Source organism: Dreissena polymorpha, chromosome 7 (assembly GCF_020536995.1).
Source record: "Dreissena polymorpha isolate Duluth1 chromosome 7, UMN_Dpol_1.0, whole genome shotgun sequence".
NCBI lineage: Eukaryota > Metazoa > Mollusca > Bivalvia > Myida > Dreissenidae > Dreissena > Dreissena polymorpha.
In genome coordinates this window covers 28,602,516-28,619,461 of record NC_068361.1, presented here as the reverse complement: position 1 = coordinate 28,619,461, position 16,946 = coordinate 28,602,516, and the positions used below count along the sequence as shown (strand labels likewise).

Here is a 16,946-nt window from a genome sequence, read left to right as displayed (position 1 = left end):
CCTAATTGAAATGAAAAATAAGTACACATACACAATGAATCTTTTATGATTTTTATTGGTAAACACATTAACATTATAGAATTTATAATCAAGTAACAAAGTATCCATCAATTTGCATTCTGCGTTGTTAACTTGGTCAAAAAGAAATACTCACAATAAAATGTAGATACAAAAAAGGACACATGTTCTAGCTTTATGGCCAAAATCAATAAAACAGTAATAAAAAGGCTAATAACTATGAGCTGTTTATCATCACTAGAAACAAGCAAGTTACACTAAGAGCATGTCTCTGGGAAAATGGGGCTTAACGCAAGTGCATAAAGAGTAGCCTCAGATTGGACTGTGATGTTTGCACAGGCTGATCAGGGACGACACTTTCTGCCTTTTTTTACTACAAACAGACTTCATTTAACCCATTGCATGCTGGGAAATTTGTCGTCTGCTAAAATGTTGTCTGCTGAATTTCTAAAATTAGCATTTTCTTTGATTTTTTTCCAAAGAATACTATCAGAATAGCAAACAGTTTGGATCCTGATGAGACGCTACGTTCTGTGGCGTCTCATCTGGATCCAAACCGTTTGCAAAGGCCTTTAAAATCCGGTTCCAGCGCTAAAAAGGTTAAATGAAAAATACCATTAAAGCAGAAAGTATTGTACCTAACTGCACAGGCTAATCTGGGATGACACTACCCACATGCATAAAGCCCTGTTTTCCCAGACCCAGGATCATACTGTCAATACTTTATGAAGGATTTGCCATCATCATCATCAAATGACAGCATGTATGTATGACTTAGAGGAAACAAATACATCAACACCCACCCCTAGCCCTAACACAACTGTATTATTTAAATAAAATATGCAGAAATGAACGTGGAATGACTTTCTGTAAATGCATGTATATGTCTATAAATAAAAAATATAAATAATGTACATCCATGGAAATGTCTATGTAATTCATTCTAGACTCAACAGCGAAAACATGTATGTAAAAAAAGGAATATCACATAAACATTATTATGTAATATACTTAAATAAGAAAACCAGCAATCAGCAAAAAACTGCCAGAAAAAACGAACACCAACAAACCTATAGCTATCACGGAAGGTGATTAAAACACCCATGTATTTCTGGCATGGATGTTACAAGATTTTTGAAATTTCAAGTGCTGAACTTTGACTTTCAATGTAAAATCATGCCGTTGACATTGAAGGTGGCAATGTGGTTGTCCGTGAGACATCCTCTCATATAGATTAACATTTATGTGGTTCTTGTCTGTGAGACATCATCTCATATAGATTAACATTGTGGTTCTTGTCTGTGATACATCATCTCATATAGATTAACATTTATGTAGATTCGCTCACATACTTCAATAATAGTCTAAGGATTAAGCAAGACACACTTTTATCCAAGATGGCTGCCAGTAACCAATTTTAACCCTTTGCATGCTGGGAAATTTGTCGTCTGCTAAAATGTCGTCTGCTGAATTTCTAAAATTAGCATTTTCTTCGATTTTTTTCAAAAACTATCAGAATAGCAAACAGTTTGGATCCTGATGAGACGCCACGTTTTGTGGCGTCTCATCTGAATCCAAACTGTTTGCAAAGGCCTTCCAAATTCGGTTCCAGCACGAAAGAGTTAAACATTATGAAAGAGGTCCAGCAGTAATTCTGATCATGAAGAGGAAGTATACACAGAGTTTCATGAAAATACACAACATGAAGAAGTTTGCTTAATACAATGGCCACCCAGAAGATATTAATACAATTCAAAATGCCTACAAGTCAGACACTTTGAAGTATTTCAGACATTAAATAATAATGCATTCAAGCCTCACTTTGGGAAAAAGGGGCTTCATGCATGTGTGTAAAGTGTCATCCCAGATTAGTATGTGCAGTATGCACAGGCTAATCAGGGACGGCACATTCTGCTTTTTGGTATTTTCCGTTTCAAGAAACTCATTTTAGCAAAAATCAAGTTTAAGCCAAAAGTGTCATCCCTGATAAGCCTGTGTGGACTGCACAGGCTAATCTGGGACAACACTTGATGCACATGCATTAAGCCCCGCTTTACCAGAGCGAGGTACATATAGTACAAACATGAAAGAAGTTTTTCAAAGGACAAACTTTTATCAAAGATGTCGACCATTCACCCATTTAGAACATTATCTGAATACAAAATTGTCTGTTTTTGATTGGTACATAAAGCAAGTTTCATCTAAATATGAAATAAAAATGAAAGAAGTAGTTTGAATGACAACAAATGCCAACAGACCAGCCAACATGAACGAAATAAAAATAAAGGACTCTCCAGTGACTGGGAGTCTTCTTAACCCTTTGCATGCTGGGAAATTTGTCGTCTGCTAAAATGTCGTCTGTTGAATTTCTAAAATTAGCATTTTCTTCGAATTTTTTTCAAAGAATACTATTAGAATAGCAAACAGTTTGGATCCAGATGAGACGCCACGTTAAACAGTTTGGATCCAGATGAGACGCCACGTTATGTGGTGTCTCATCTGGATCCAAACTGTTTGCAAAGGCCTTTAAAATTCAGCTCCAGCGCTTTAAGGGTTAACCCTTTCCCAGTAAGAACCAAAGTAAAAATGTCTATGTGCAAACAGCATAAAACCAGGACCTGCGAATAACTCGCAGTCTGTTCAGGTTTTGCGCTGTTTGCTGCTCATCAGTATCTAAGGGTTAAATATGAAGCCTTCAAAATTTGAATCTAGTAAGAAAGGTCTTTAAATGTATATAACTTTCTAGGGACTTCAAATGCATCAAAATACATATCTAAGTGGTAAAGGGTTAAATAATATGACTATTGAATGAAATATTTAACTATGTGATGACAAGAGTTAGATTAAGTATAAGAAACATATAAACAATTAAATGTTATCTTTAAAGGTTATACAGTAACTAGTATAAGACATCACATATATTCATAAATAATAAAAACTGTGTGGGTCAAATTTATCATTTGTATCAAAAATGTAATGTTTTTATGTTGATTCTGCCCTTGGTAATGTCTTAACAAAATTTATGCTTTCGAACCTGATGTATTTTTATTATATCAATCTTAACAATAATGATATAAACAAAAAATCCCTACTGCAAAATTTCAATAATAAATCCCTGTCACTAAACTTTGGTATTAAAAACTTGATATGTATTCAAGATTCTACCTATGCCTCCTAATATAATTTAACAGAACAATTTTTGATAATTACCCAAAAGTGACTTGGGAATTCTATGAATCCAATAATAAACATTACAAAATAAAAAGAAATATTGCATTTTCAATGCCCAAATGTTTTTTTTATACAACTGTAGGTGTTGTGCTGTGAATGTGATTCATTTCTGAGATATACAGCTGTATTATTGTCAAATGAAAACAACATTATAAGGCAAATAGCTCCGAATTGGCCTACAACAACAAAATATAGAAAGAGTCTGTATAATTTACAATGAACATAAATGGGCTATGCTCTGTGAAAAGGGGTTTAACATGTGCATAAAGTGTTGTCCCAGATCAGCCTGCGCAATCCGCACAGGCTCATCAGGGACATTTTTTGCCCAAACTGGATTTTTACTAAGAATAGACTTTCTTGAAACAAAAATATCAAAAAAGCGGAAAGTGTTGTCCCTGATTAGCCTGTGCTAGGCTTATGCACAGGCTAATCTGGGACAACACTTTACGCAGGTTCATTAAAACACCTTTTCACGGAGCAAGGCTGAAATGTAATAAACTCCTTGCATTATGCACTCTTGGGCCCTGAAGGGGCTGAAACATAGAAACAACAATACAGAGCAGTACTAAACCTGGTTTGTTTGTGTAGGATTTTTTTTTTTCAAAATGCTCAAGGTTCAAAACCCTTTACCACTTAGATACATATTTTGGCTCATTTGCAGTCCCTTACAACATTATAATTAAATAAAGACCTTTCTTACTAGATTGAAGTTTTTAAGGCTTCATCTCCAAATCTTAGGTACTGATGAGCAGCAAACAGCATAAAACCTGAACAACGTATGAGTTAATTGCAGGCTGTTCTGGTTTTATGCTGTTTGCACATAGCCATTTTCAATTTGCTTCTGAGTGGGAAATGGTTAAATAATGATACTGTAATAAATACTAAAAACAAACTCCAATTTTACATTGTTTACTGAAGCTTTAATATGTTTCTTTAAAAAAGGGCTTATTTACTAAATCCTTTATCCTTTCCCACTCAGATGCAAAGTAAAAATGGTTATGTGCAAACAGCTTAAAACAAGAACAGTCTGTGAGTAACATGCAGTCTGTTCAAATTTAATGCTTTTTCCTATTCGTCAGTATCTAAGGGTTGTAAATGAAGCCTTTACAACTTGAATCTATGAAAAAATGTGTTCAATTAAATTTAACTTTCAAAGGGGCGTAAAAATACATATGGTGGTAAAGGGTTGAAAAATTAATGGAGTCAAAATACCACCTGAATAGCACTTGGAGATAATCATTCTGTAAACAGTTTGACAAAAGACAACATGAAAATGTAGAAGTTGCACATCCAAGCTTCCATATGTAACAATATAACAAGTTGAAATAACTCCTGAAAAAAGTGACTAATCGTGAAACCTTGACATTGTGCCCTGCAACAATCGGCCATATTTATTTTTGTTAAAAAATGTCATGAACATTGCACGCAAAATGTATAAGTTGCACGCAAAAGCTTCTGTGAAAGCAGACAAAAGCAAGTGCACACAAGCCAAATGGAATGACCTTTCCATTTCTATACCCCTACACTTTTTGATGGGGAATAATTAAGCACTCAGAATGAACACAAATCTCAAAGTTGTCTATAGACAAAAACAGTGTAATTGCATGTTTTGTCAAGTCTGGAATCAAAATAAAATCAACAACACATATTGCATGTTAAACCAAAAAACAACATAGCACATACTTTTTTGGCAATAACATTTAACAAGACAATAAATAAACAGTTCATGTATGTCCAAAACTTTTGTACTTTTTAAGTAGGGGCTTACACAATTAATAAGCAATTGAACTGTAATCATGGCAGCTCCCTCTAAAGCTCAGTTATATTCTAACTCAAGCAAAATATTTTTATACAAAGCTGAAAAAAATAAATATTGGATAATATAAAGCAATTCTTTGTAAGATAGACATAACATGTAAAACACATACATATGTCTAAAGAATCTGTATTATGTACATAACTATAACTCTTTCCCCAAAAGAAGCAAAGTGAAAATGGCTTTTGCAACCAGCATATAACCAGAACAGCCTGCAAATCACTTGCAGTCTGTTCAGGTTTGATGCTGTTTGCTGCTCATCACTAACTAAGGGTTGGAAATGAAGCCAGTTACTCGCAGACTGTTCCGCTTTTATGCTATTTGCACATAGCCTTTTTTTCTTTGCTTCTTATTGGGAAAGGGTTAATGGCTCCCACTTTGAAGGGGCATACAAATGTCAAAGTAATCAAATACTGAATGACGATAAAATGTCACTCAAATTTTTTAAGTAACTATATTTGTCAAAAAGACAAATACTCTGTAATACAAAAGGCATGTTGCCTCATTTGTTTTTGCCGCCACAACATTGTTTCACATAGTATGCACTAACAAAAAATACAAATGAGCTCCACTCAGGGAAAACCGGGCTTAATGCATGGTTGTAACGTGTTGTCCCATATTATCCTATCAAGGAAGCCCAGACTAATCTGCGACTAAACTTTCAGCACTAACTATACCTTAAGCAGCGTTTCCTGAGAGCGTGTTTCAAATGGCTACAATTCAGCCTTTCTTCATTGGTCACAACCAACAGTCATACCATTTTGATCAAGGAAAAAAGTTTCTTACCCTTTGATATTTTGATTGGCATCTGCCCAGCAGTTCCAATGAAGAGTCCACACAATGTTGTTATACAGAAGTTATTACACCAATAAACTGCAAGGTTAATCAACACTGAACACTGTAGGTACAATCTACCAGACGTACAAGTCTCATTTTGACGGGCATTCCCTGTAACAGGCAATCAAATCACAGCCAGCTTACTTCCAGGGCTGTGTTTAAAATCTTGTCTTGAGCAGTGACCAATCCATTCTGGGACTTATTGCATGGGCATAAAGTATCGTTCCAGATTAGCCTGTGCAATCCACACAACCTCATCAGGGACGACATATTCCGCCTAAACTAGATTTTGTTTACAAGTGACATCTTTAAAGCAAACATTTCCATAAAGTGGAAAGTGTCGTCCCTGATAACCCTGTGCAAACTAGACCGACTTATCTGGGACAACACTTCATGCCCATGCATGAAGTCTCATTTTCACAAAACACGACTTAATTCCTTCTTCAAGACTTAACTTTCCAAGGTTTCACTGCCTACCCACCAACAGATATCTATAAATCATTCCTATTCACCACCTGGATCATGTTATTATTCACATCAGACCCTTTTGCCTCCTCCATGCCCATTCCAGACATGCCATCTGTCTTGATGCTGCCCCGCTCCATGGCCCCGATGTTCCCAGCCCCCATGTAGTTAGGGACCAGCTTGGGGTAGTAGTGGTAGAGGGCTGAGTCAGGAGAGGTGTAGGGTGGGCGGTATGGCTCCAGCTCCTGGAACAGCGGCTTGCTGGCGGGTGGGAACGTGCCAAACATCTGGTGTGACGAGAAGCTGTCAGAGTAAGGCAGGCTGCTGGATCGCACAAACGTCTGAAAGAGAAACAAGAGCTGTGTTTGTAAAACACAATGCCTCCTACTGCGCTTCGAAGTTGCACGACAGCTATTTTAGAAACAACCAAATTTGTTAAATTGATATCCCCCGCCAATATGCTTCTGGACACAAAAGTGTTATATTTGACACTAAACAAAGCATTTTTTAAGATACAAAGGGCCATAACTCCATTATTAACAGATGGTGTACAATGCCAGTTGGCGTGCATCATCGTCTTATCCATATATATACTCATACCAAGTTTCAATGAAATCCGCCAAAGCACTTCCAAGATATGGTTCCGGACGGACGGAAAGGCGGACAGACTGACAACGCCAAAACAATATCATTCCGCCTATGGCGGGTGATAACAAGGTCATATTTTGAATGAAAAGGTCACAGTGACCTTGACCTAGTGACTTCAAACCATGTTTGATTGTAGATCTCAATGAGATGCATGCACATGTGAAGTTTAAAGAACATAGACCCAAGAGTTTTCATTTTATGAGCCAGGTCAAAGTTTTGGGACAGACACACACATACAATGACAGACGGGCCAAAAACAATATACCCCCTGATCATTCGATTTGGGGGCATAAAAATACTGCAAATCATTATAATTGGTTGGACATTAACCCTTTACCACTTAGATACGTTTTTTTGGTGTGTTGTCCCTCAGAAAATTAAATATAATTTAAGTTAACCCTTTGCGTGCTGGGAAATTTGTCGTCTGCTAAAATGTCGTCTGCTGAATTTTTAAAATTAGCATTTTCTTTGATTTTTTTCATAGAATACTATCAGAATAGCAAACAGTTTGGATCCTGATGAGACACCACGTTCTGTGGTGTCTCATCATGATCCAAACTGTTTGCAAAGGCCTTCAAAATTCGGTTCCCGCACAGAAAGGGTTAATTTGGTTGATTTCATGGTAGACCAATCCATTAATGTATGACAAACACATTGGAAAATGATCAATATAATTTCCTTTTTTCCCCAAAATTATAAATCCACGAATTTACCCCTCCACAAAAGTCATTTGATGAAAAATTATGCAATGTCATGCCAACAAATTTCAAGATTTACTGCATATTGGTTAAACATTCTCACACCTAATTAGTTATAAAAAAGTTTGGTAAAAGTGGAAAAGAATATAATAGGATAAACACAACAAATATCATATAAAATAATTCACTTAGCCATATAAAAGCTCTTGATTATTTCAATAAATTCAACAGAGAAGTGAAAGTAATTTGTATGAATGACTACATACAGTTTGTGTATGTGCATTAGGCAATTATAAATTTTGATAAATTAAGACATTCACTGTAAGATAACTGCAAGACTTTGAGTTTAATTCCCTTTATTCACCTTTCTTAAACATGTAAATATATTTAAATGCTACAGCTCTCTCACCTGGCTATCAAATTCACTCAGGGGAGACAAACCTGTGTCAACATGACTGGCCACTGAAAACAAATCAAAGAAAACAAATCGAAATAATTATGTCCCTTGCTCTGGGAAAACAAGGCTTAATGCATGTGGGTAGTGTAGTCTGCACAGGCAAATCATGGACGCCACTTTCCGCCTACAGGGGATTTTAGTTCTGAAGAGATTTATTTAAAATTCCATAAAAGCGGAAAGTGTTGCATACTGCACAGGCTAATCTGGGACAACACTTTAGACGAATGCATTAAGTCAGGTTTTCGAAGAGCAAAGCACAGATATTTTCCTTGCTTAATAATATCTGGGCATGTGTAAAAGAGTACAGAACCATGAACAAAGCAGAAAATATTATCATTCAAATCTTAAAGTTGGCTGTGTACAATGAATAAATGTAACAGCCTTCGGGCCAGTTTTTAGCATAGTTGCGGTTACGCAACTATGCTTATGTTAGAGCTTCATTTCGAAAACCGACATGGAACGGTTGACCATTATGAAGCCTTACCTGATCAAAAATCAGACGAAATATCTATTTAATATAGTATATGGTAATTCTTACATTTTTTTATTTAGAAACGTTTTTCTAACGTTTTCTTCCAAGAATATTGCTGGCACCGTTTTTACAGAATTTTTTCTAAGACGGTTTTACGTGAAAAAACCTTCTAAGAAACTAAAACAAATTTTGTTCGTAAAACAATTCTGTTCTGGTTGATAGTGACCACACACCTACTTTCTATTTCCTTTGTTTACTGTTCTGGGAGAGGTCAAATTCATTAGGCTCTGGTTTAAGGATATGTAGAATTTCATTGGTTAATTATAAATAGAAATTAACATATTCTCAACAGGAAGTGGGGCATAAAGCACTTTCGTTCTTTGTAAATGTGTAAAAAAAAATAGCGGAGTACGATGAATGTTTTCTGATTCATGACATGGATTCTGACTTGCCTTTCTATGGATTTAATGAAGCAGAGTTTGAAAGTAACAGAGATGTGTTAATTGAAATTAAAATGATTTACTTTGAGCCAGAAATTAACGTTACGAGTAGAGCTAACGGTTTAAATGTGGCATCGAATATATTGGATTCGCGCAAATTCTGGACGAGTGTTGTGTCATGTAAAATATTAAATGGAATGCCGTTAATGTATCAAGTCGGAAAAGAAAACTGATTGTTTGCATAATGGTATGCGTGAAATAATGTTATTCTACCTATTTATTTTCATAGTTATGTCATTTTGTAACCATTCACATTCGTCACGATTTGGAATTCCCGTTTCTAAAAATAGAACATTTTGGTAGCATGAACCAACAAAGGAGGCGACTCGTGATGTCAGAAATTGTTAAGGTTACAATAAACTAAATAATCGAGTCATGAATAATCGAGTCATGAAGGTGTGTACTCTCTAAACCAGGGACCTATACTGTATAGGTCCCTGTCTAAACAAATCATCATATTTTCCTCGAAGGCATGTTTTACACTTTAGACTGTTGCTCTGGTTTTATCGTTTGGAGATATTGATAGAAGCATAGGTGTTCACTATTAAATACCTGAAATAGGATAAAGTTCGAGATTAAAGTAAACAAGAGAGCCATGATGGCATTAAATCGCTCACCTGACTCATTAAGATCAGATGAAAACTATGACCTCTATTGTCTACACAATGTTTTTCTATGATTTGACCTAGTGACCTAGTTCCTGACTCTAGATGTCCCAAATACAATCCCAATCCAGATTTTATCAAGATAAACATTCTGATCACAGTTCATAAATATTGGATGAAAACTGTGACCTCTATTGCCAACACAAGGTTTTTCTATTTATTTGACCTAGATTTTTACCCCAGATGACCCAAATACAATCCCACCCAGATTTTATCAAGAATTCTGACCAAATTTCATAAAGGTTGGATGAAAACTGTGATCTCTAATGTCTACACAAGGTTTTTTCTATTATTTGACCTAGTGACCTAGTTTTTGACCCCAGATGACCCAAATACAATCCCAAACCGGATTTCATCAAGATAAACATTTTGACCAAATTTCATCAAGATTGGATGCAAACTGTGACCTCTACTGTCTACACAAACAAATTGTTGACGGACGGACGCACGGACACATGCAGGCACGCACAACGGACGCCGGACATCACACGATCACATAAGCTCACCGTGTCACTTCATGACAGGTGACCTAAAAATATGTGTCGGAGATAAACATGAACAGTTGTGTTTAAAATCCCATAGAAACAAGGGCTGTTTGTAAAACATGCATGCCCCCCTATATGGGCTATAAGTTGTAGTAGCAGCCATTGTGTGAATACGTTTTTTGTCACTGTGAATGGTGGTGGTGGTGGTGGTGGTGGTGTAGTAGTAGTAGTAGTAGTAGTAGTAGTAGTAGTAGTAGTAGTAATAGTAGTTGTAGTAGTAGTAGTAGTAGTAGTAGTAGTAGAAGTAGTAGTAGTAGTAGAAGTAGTAGTAGTAGTAGTAGTAGTAGTAGAAGTAGTAGTAGTAGTAGTAGTAGTAGTAGTAGTAGTAGTAGTAGTGGTGGTAGTAGTAGTAGTAGTAGTAGTAGTAGTAGTAGTAGTAGTAGTAGTAGTAGTAGTAGTAGTAGTAGTAGTAGTGGTAAAAGTAGTAGAAGTAGTGGCAGTAGTTGTAGAAGTAGTAATGGTAGACGTGGTGGTGGTGGTGGTGGTGGTGGTAGTAGTAGTAGTAGTACTAGTAGTAGTAGTACTAGTAGTAGTAGTAGAAGTAGTAGTAGTAGTAGTAGTAGTAGTAGTAGTAGTAGTAGTAGTAGTAGTAGTAGTAGTAGTGGTAGTAGTAGTAGAAGTAGTAGTAGTAGTAGTAGTAGAAGTAGTAGTAGTAGTAGTAGTAGTAGTAGTAGTAGTAGTAGAAGTAGTAGCAGTAGCAGTAGCAGAAGCAGTAGCAGCATTACAAGACCAATACTTAAGAATGATCAAATGGGAAAAGGTAACCTAGCACTGGCAGTAAATATGGGGCTCATTTACAGGTCAGATTTGGAATCTCTGCTGTAAAATGAGATTTTGAATGAATTAAAGGGAGGCAAATCTGTAATAAAAAGAACATGCATAAACCGTAGTTGTTTCCCTTGTTTGAACCATGCTAAATCCTTACAAGTTTGGAAAGAATTGGATGAAAAATTTGGACTTTATTGCATAAACACCATTTTCTCAATTCAAGGGGAGGTAATTCTGTACTTCATGGACCAATAATGCTCATTTTTTGTAGGGTTCGTGTCCTCATTGATATAAAGACACTGTGCAAATTTGGGAAGGATCGGACAAAAAATGTGGAAGATTTTTGAAAGTTTTTACAAAATAGGCAAAAACGAATAAACATGCAGAGTTCAACGAGCTCCTGCGGCCATGTTTTTTGACGAATCAAATTTCTTTGAACAACTTTTTCAGGGGAGCCTTCAAAAGTCATCCCTGTGTAATTTTTTGAAAATCTGATGAGCGGTTTCTGACAAGAAGATTTTTAAGGTTTTTACCATATATGGTCATGGCGGCCATCTTGGTTATGTGATCAAATTTTTTTTAACAATTCTTTTGTCCCATGACCTAGGGATGCTCCACATGAAGTTTAGTTGAAATTGGCTCAGGTGAGCTAAAAATGGTACTGTAAAAGGTTCCAATCCACTAGAAAACGGCCGAAAAAAGAAGGTGCAAAAACAGTAGATTTTTATTCAAGTCGAATTCTTTTTTGGTTTGAACATGACATATCTTTTTTATTGCTTAAATCGATTCAGCTTAGAATGCCTGTCAAGAAAAGGTTTGGTCATGGGGGTCTCTATGTGCAATATGTTGTATTTATTTTCGCTCAAATTTTTAGCTTTTACATTGAAACATATAAGGAAACTATTTAGTATATTTTGACCTAAACATTTACTTCAGCAGCAACTTCCCTGTATCTTGCAACTATGCTTTCAACGCCATCGGCGCTCTCGTTACAAAATAGCGTGCCCATTCTAGAACTGAAAGTTGAGTTCATAAAGGTAGGCTCATAGCACCCATTCCAGAACTGACATTTGAGTACATACAGGTAGGCTCGTAGCGCCCATTCTAAAACTGACATTTGAGATCATACAGATTAGCTCATAGCGCCCATTCTAAAACTGACATTTGAGAACATACAGATTAGCTTAAAGCGCCCATTCTAGAACTGACATTTGAGAACATGCAGGTAGGCTCATAGCGCCCATTCTAGAACTGACATCTGAGTACATACAGGTAGGCTAAGAGCGCCCATTCCAGAACTGACATTTGACAACATAAAGGTTAGCTCATAGCGCCCATTCTAGAACTGACATTGGGTACATACAGGTAGGCTCATAGTGCCCATTCTAGAACTGACATTTGAGAACATAAAAGTTGGCTAATAGCACCAATTCTAGAACTGACATTTGAGTACATACAGATAAGCTTATAGCGCCCATTCTAGAACTGACATTTGAGTACATACAGGTCGGCTCATAGCGCACATTCTAGAACTGACATTTATGTACATACAGGTTGGCTAATAGTGCCCATTCTAGAACTAACATTTGAGTACATACAGATAGGCTAATAGCACCAATTCTAGAACTGACATTTGAGTACATACAGGTTGGCTCATAGCGCCCATTCTAGAACTGACATTGGGTACATACAGGTAGGCTCATAGTGCCCATTCTAGAACTGACATTTGAGAACATAAAAGTTGGCTAATAGCACCAATTCTAGAACTGACATTTGAGTACATACAGATAAGCTTATAGCGCCCATTCTAGAACTGACATTTGAGTACATACAGGTCGGCTCATAGCGCACATTCTAGAACTGACATTTATGTACATACAGGTTGGCTAATAGTGCCCATTCTAGAACTAACATTTGAGTACATACAGGTAGGCTAATAGCACCAATTCTAGAACTGACATTTGAGTACATACAGGTTGGCTCATAGTGCCCATTCTAGAACTGACATTTGAGTACATACAGGTTGGCTCATAGCGCCCATTCTAGAACTGACATTTGAGAACATACAGGTTGGCTCATAGCGCCCATTCTAGAACTGACATTTGAGTACATACAGGTTGGCTCATAGCGCCCATTCTAGAACTGACATTTGAGTACATACAGGTTGGCTCATAGCGCCCATTCTAGAACTGACATTTGAGTACATACAGGTAGGCTCGTAGCGCCCATTCTAGAACTGACATTTGAGAACATACAGGTTGGCTCATAGCGCCCATTATAAAACTGACATTTAAGACCATACAGATTAGCTTATAGCACCCATTCTACAACTGACATTTTGAGTACATACAGGTAGGCTCAAAGCGCCCATTCTAGAACTGACATTTGAGAACATACAGGCAGGCTCATAGCGCCCATTATAGAACTGACATTAGAAAACATACAGGTTAGCTCAAAGCGCCCATTCTAGAACTGTCATTTGAGTACATACAGGTAGGCTCATAGCGTCCTGACTCCAGATGGTTGTCATCTAGTAGGGAAGCCTCACTGACACTTGGTTGCTGCAGCTTCACACGTTTAGCACCTGCAAATGCATTAAGCCCAATTGTCTCAGATTTATAATAAGAGATTTTCTTGAAACGAAAAACATAATAAAAGCGGAAAGTGTCGTCATTGATTATAGTATAATCTGGGACAGTACTTTACGCACATGCATTAAACCCCCCTTTTGTAGAGCGCGGCCCAAATATATGGTCTGGACATGAGCTTCTACTCCCAATTTACACTAATTAATGAACATTATCTGGGATGGGGCATTATGCACAAGAATTAAATCCCGTATTCCCAGAGTGCACCTTAAAGGGGCCTTTTCACAGATTTTGGCATTTTTTTAACTTATTCATTAAATGCTTTATATTGATAAATGTAAACATTGGATCGTAAAAGCTCCAGTAAAAAATCAAGAAAAAATTTAAAAAAGGAAAAGAACATTGCCCGGAGTAGGTTTCGAACCAGTGACCCCTGGAGTCCTGCCAGAGTCTTTAAGTAAAAACGCTTTAGCCTACTGAGCTATTCCTCCGTGTACACATTCTAGATGTATTTTATACCTTATATAAGCAATCTTCGTAGTTTCACAAAATTCAACGACAAAAACAGAACTCTCCAAATTATTCAATCGTTTCGCGTTGCAACGCTTTATAATTTTTAGGTTTTAAAATCGTCAAAAGATGCATATAATGGCTATATTAGAGCATGGTTAATGTTCGGTATTACTGTTTCCTCACAAATATCATAACTAAAACGAAAACTTACGAATCTGAAACCACTTTTTTCAATTTTGTCAATTTACCAAAGCGTGAAAAGATCCCTTTAAATGTGTATCTTAACTCTTTCTCACTCAGAAGCAAAGTGAAAACGGTTATTTGCAAACAGCATAAAACCAGAACAACCTGTGATTAACTGGCAGTCTGTTCAGGGTTTATGCTGTTTGCTGCTCACCAGTATCTAGTGGAATGTAGCAGTTAAACAGGTAAATTATAATGCACACAAAATCTTGTTTACTGTCATGTAAACATTACATACATCCAGTATCCTGGCTGCCTTTGGATGCAGATCTTCCCATCACGGGGTTGGTTGATGGCCTGAGGACAACAGGAAAGAGTCTTACCTATATGTGAGCCGCACTCTGGCAAAACAGGGCTTAATGCATATGCATAGTGTCCTCCAAGATTAGCCTAGGCATTGCGCGCAGGCTAATCAGTGATGACACTAAACACACATGCATTAAGCCCTGTTCTACCACGAGCAAGGTTCATGTAAAACATGGGAATTCAAACAGGATCAGCGGTCTTTCTGTTGACCAAGGACAAGTTAATCAGTCAGTTTACCAATTAAACAATGCTAAAAGAAGCCTCTAAATTGAGCAATGCATACGAGAATACAACTCTCATTTTAATAGCAAAACAAGGGACAAAATTGTCACAAAACCTGGTTTTCAATATAAAAACAAGAGATGTTTTCGTCAGAAACACAATGCCCCCTACTGTGTCGCTTTGAAATAAAATTTATCATTTGGCAGGTATAGAAATCATCTCCCTTTAAAGCTTATTACATCCCTTGGATTTTGTCCAATCCAACCAACCAGGGGGGGGGGGGGGGGGGGTCTGTAGACAGTAAAAATGACCAATTCAGACATCACTGACAACCAAGGCCTGTGGTTTATCAAAGAGATCATAGACAGAGGTCATCATGTACTTATTGACATAAGTCCAGAGGTATGTAATGAACCCTACTATTCACTAAGTTGTACAGTAAAGAAATGATAATTATATCATTTAAAAAAAACTTTGACAAATCAATCATTTGAGTTATAAATAATCAAAATAAACAAGAGATGTGTTTGTCAGAAACACAATGCCCCCTAATGTGCCTCTTTGATTATTTTTTTTACCTTTGACATTGAAGGATGACCTTGACCTTGACTTTTCACCACTAAAAATGTGCAGCTTCATGAGATACACTTGCACGCCAAATATCAAGTTGCTATGTTATATTTTTTTAAGTTATCGCAAAACTTTACTACATGTATAAGGCTAAAGTTTTGGGACAGAATGACAGAGTGACAGACAGACAGGCCAAAAACAATATACCCCGATCATACATTCCGGGGGCATAATAATCTGTACAGTAACTGTGAAAAGAAGTTAAATTATTGGTAAGAAAATATATAATATGAGATTTATAATTATATAAATTACTTCCCTTGAAAATAATTGCCTCTAACAAATCTCTATTTTTAGTAGCAAATAATTAAAGGCCACTCTCTATTTTTAGTAGCAAATAATTAAAAGCCACTACCGTGACTGTAGATTCACCACTCAATGTGCATCTCCATGAGATAAACGTGCATGCCAAATATCAAGTTGCTATGTTCAATATTGAACAATTATCCCCCTTTAAGGCTTATTACTTCCCTTGGATTTGTATTTTTGACCTAAGACCTTGAAGGATGACCTTTACCTTGACCTTTTACCACGATTTGTTGTTTTTTTTTATATAATTTGGCAGGTCAGATAATTATGTCCATTTAAAGCTTATTACTTCCCTTGGATTTGTTTTTTCTAGGGATGTCAACGAATATCCGAATATCCGAATATTCGGTCCCGGACCGAATATTCGGATACTATTATCCGAATCGAATATTCGGAAGAAAAAAATCAAATAACATCGAGTAATTTCAAAGACTTTGAATTCGTGAAATTTGCTTCAAACATTGTAAAAAAGTTGTTCCTCGTGTCATAATGTTTAGTCCGGATAATTCGTCGGTATGGTGATGACAGTATACCGGTCATAAATCCCGCTAATTGCCTAACAAAGACAGTCACTTTGTGTCAAAATTATGATAGGTTCAAATCGCATCGGCAATCAAAACACCGACCTGCCCTTGATCCAATGACTCGAATTACATTTAAAATTATCAAAGATTAAATTAGTAAAGGAAAAGCCGACTTGGTGTAAAAAAACAAATAAGACCGTATGGCAATTTAAACACCGACCCGTCTTGATCTAATTACATTTAACATGATCAACGATTAAATAAGTAAAGGAAGTGCCGACTTGGTGTGAAAAACAAAAAAGATCGTATGGTTATAATCACGTTGTCCAATCAAAAAAGCTTTTAGAAAATAATTTACTCAACCTCTAATGAGTATTTGCGTATCGTATGGTCCAAACTTTAATTAATTACTCAATATTCAATCAGGTATTATATTTAAAGAAATGTTTTTGGTATTTCGCCCTCATTTAATTGAAAATATTATCATTGCT

The 16,946-nt window shown here is 36.5% G+C and overlaps 3 protein-coding genes across 10 annotated transcripts in view; 1 reads left to right on the top strand and 2 right to left on the bottom strand.

Moving 5' to 3' along the window:
• Positions 1 to 7,015, bottom strand: part of LOC127836866 (angiopoietin-2-like) — a 456,318-nt gene extending 449,303 nt beyond the window's left edge. Inside the window, exon 1 of the mRNA XM_052363506.1 lies at positions 7,010 to 7,015. The gene's annotated coding sequence lies outside the window, so the exon portion shown is untranslated. The remainder of the gene's footprint in view (positions 1 to 7,009) is intronic.
• Positions 1 to 16,946, top strand: part of LOC127836852 (probable serine/threonine-protein kinase tsuA) — a 404,515-nt gene that overhangs the window by 85,672 nt on the left and 301,897 nt on the right. The gene's annotated exons all lie outside the window — the stretch shown is intronic.
• The window catches only part of LOC127836872 (spermatogenesis- and oogenesis-specific basic helix-loop-helix-containing protein 2-like), a 39,964-nt gene continuing 27,891 nt past the window's right edge, over positions 4,874 to 16,946 (bottom strand). For both annotated transcript variants that reach the window (XM_052363516.1, XM_052363517.1), the window contains exons 6-9: positions 14,703 to 14,761; positions 13,612 to 13,704; positions 8,123 to 8,175; positions 4,874 to 6,708 (exon numbers count right to left, since the gene is read on the bottom strand). In XM_052363516.1, coding sequence (XP_052219476.1) covers positions 6,394 to 6,708; positions 8,123 to 8,175; positions 13,612 to 13,704; positions 14,703 to 14,761 — 520 coding nt within the window. In that variant the 3' untranslated portion in view covers positions 4,874 to 6,393. The remainder of the gene's footprint in view (positions 6,709 to 8,122; positions 8,176 to 13,611; positions 13,705 to 14,702; positions 14,762 to 16,946) is intronic.